At 36.2% G+C, this 1,562-nt stretch overlaps 1 protein-coding gene across 1 annotated transcript in view; it reads right to left on the bottom strand.

Annotated features, from left to right (window-relative positions):
* The window catches only part of LOC119834082, a 6,133-nt gene extending 5,253 nt beyond the window's left edge, over window positions 1–880 (bottom strand). The window contains exon 1 of the mRNA XM_038358365.1: window positions 821–880. Within this exon, the coding sequence (XP_038214293.1) occupies window positions 821–880 (60 nt within the window). The remainder of the gene's footprint in view (window positions 1–820) is intronic.
* Between the last annotated feature and the right edge of the window lie 682 nt (window positions 881–1,562).

The raw sequence follows: 1,562 nt of genomic DNA, 5'->3' as shown, positions 1-1,562 counted from the left end.
ATATATTCGCGTAGGTATGGCGGGCTGTAAGTCACACCCGAGAAGTATGGCATTACGCTACCGCCTACTTCTTTTTTTTGGACTATCTGAAAATACAAGCATTTTTGTGGAACAAATCGTTCGACACTCGTTATTTATCAGACGCGTTCGATTAACGCCCACGCGATTGGGCCGCCGGTGCGAGCGCTATGACCATCATTTTCTTTTTTGCCTTTACGTAATTAGACCACTGAAGAACCGCCATACTGGTACAAATGACCTAGTAATTTGTGTCACCATCTCCCGGTCTATATACAATAACTATCAAATAAATTAGCCAAACTATTGATCATCCAACACATAAATCTCATACATTACATTATTTTGTTTCATCAGTTTTGTGGAGTAAGTGAAGTTTCCGCCAAAAGAATAAAGAAAATTAATCAAGCACTTATTAGTTCCTTTTATTGTAGGTGTATATTTATATCCCTTTTTATAGATCAACATGTGTGGATATATTTTAGTTAGGTACACTTTCAAGCTAAAACCACGGAACGGATTTTGATGGCTGGCAGTGATGTAACTTATGTACCAAAAAACATACAACTTTCAGAAATACTGATTTTTTGTCCACTAGCAGTTCTGCTAGTACCTCATATATTTTTATAAACATATTCTGTAAATGCAATAAAATAATCTACCATTTGCAAATGACAACAGGGCTGTAGGTGATTGCGACACTCAGAAAATTGCAGATCCTTTAACGTTTTCGCGAAGTTAAATGATTCCGGAGCAGTTTCGGTCAAACTGGGTTTTTTAGTAACATTATTTTGAGACGAACTCTCTTGAGCTCTTGGTGTGATAAAAGAGGAGGTTGATTCATATTCATCGCTATTTTCATTTTGCATGGAAGATTATCTCTTTAAATGATATTTTAGATTGAAAATTTCTCCATAAAGATCTTGAATTATTGGGAGTTAAAAGAATTTCTTGAACATTTCTGTGGTTGTAAATATAAGGACAAGTAACTAGATATTTTGAATTTTGTGCCAGAAGAAAATGTAACGGACATCGAATTGAAATTGTCAGGAAGAAAAAAAAAATCCGTAATATTGTCTTCTTGACCCGTGCCTTTTGGTCAATTAGGTACTATTTTATTTTTGGCTGGGTTTCGAAAATCGTAATCGTACCCGTATGGATATTTAAAAAACTCATATCCTAGTAAAATGATTTTGAAAAGTAATTCTTCACGTCCGTATTTGGCAAAAATGAATTTCAGATTAATGATATGTGAAAGATATGCTCTTGCACATTGATAACATTAAAAAGACCGAAATGTTAATACTCAGATCGGAAAAGGGAACCGAAAACATTCCACCTGTCTGCATTGATAGCCAGCCCATAAAAATAGTAGATAGCTTCAAGTATCTTGTAGACCGGGAGATGGTGACACAAATTACTAGGTCATTTGTACCAGTATGGCGGTTCTTCAGTGGTCTAATTATGTAAAGGCAAAAAGGAAAATGATGGTCATAGCGCTCGCACCGGCGGCCCAATCGCGTGGGCGTTAATCGAACGCGTCG

This window comes from Zerene cesonia, chromosome 18 (genome assembly GCF_012273895.1).
Source record: "Zerene cesonia ecotype Mississippi chromosome 18, Zerene_cesonia_1.1, whole genome shotgun sequence".
In the NCBI taxonomy this organism is placed as follows: domain Eukaryota; kingdom Metazoa; phylum Arthropoda; class Insecta; order Lepidoptera; family Pieridae; genus Zerene; species Zerene cesonia.
This window is presented reverse-complemented; position numbering and strand designations above follow the sequence as displayed.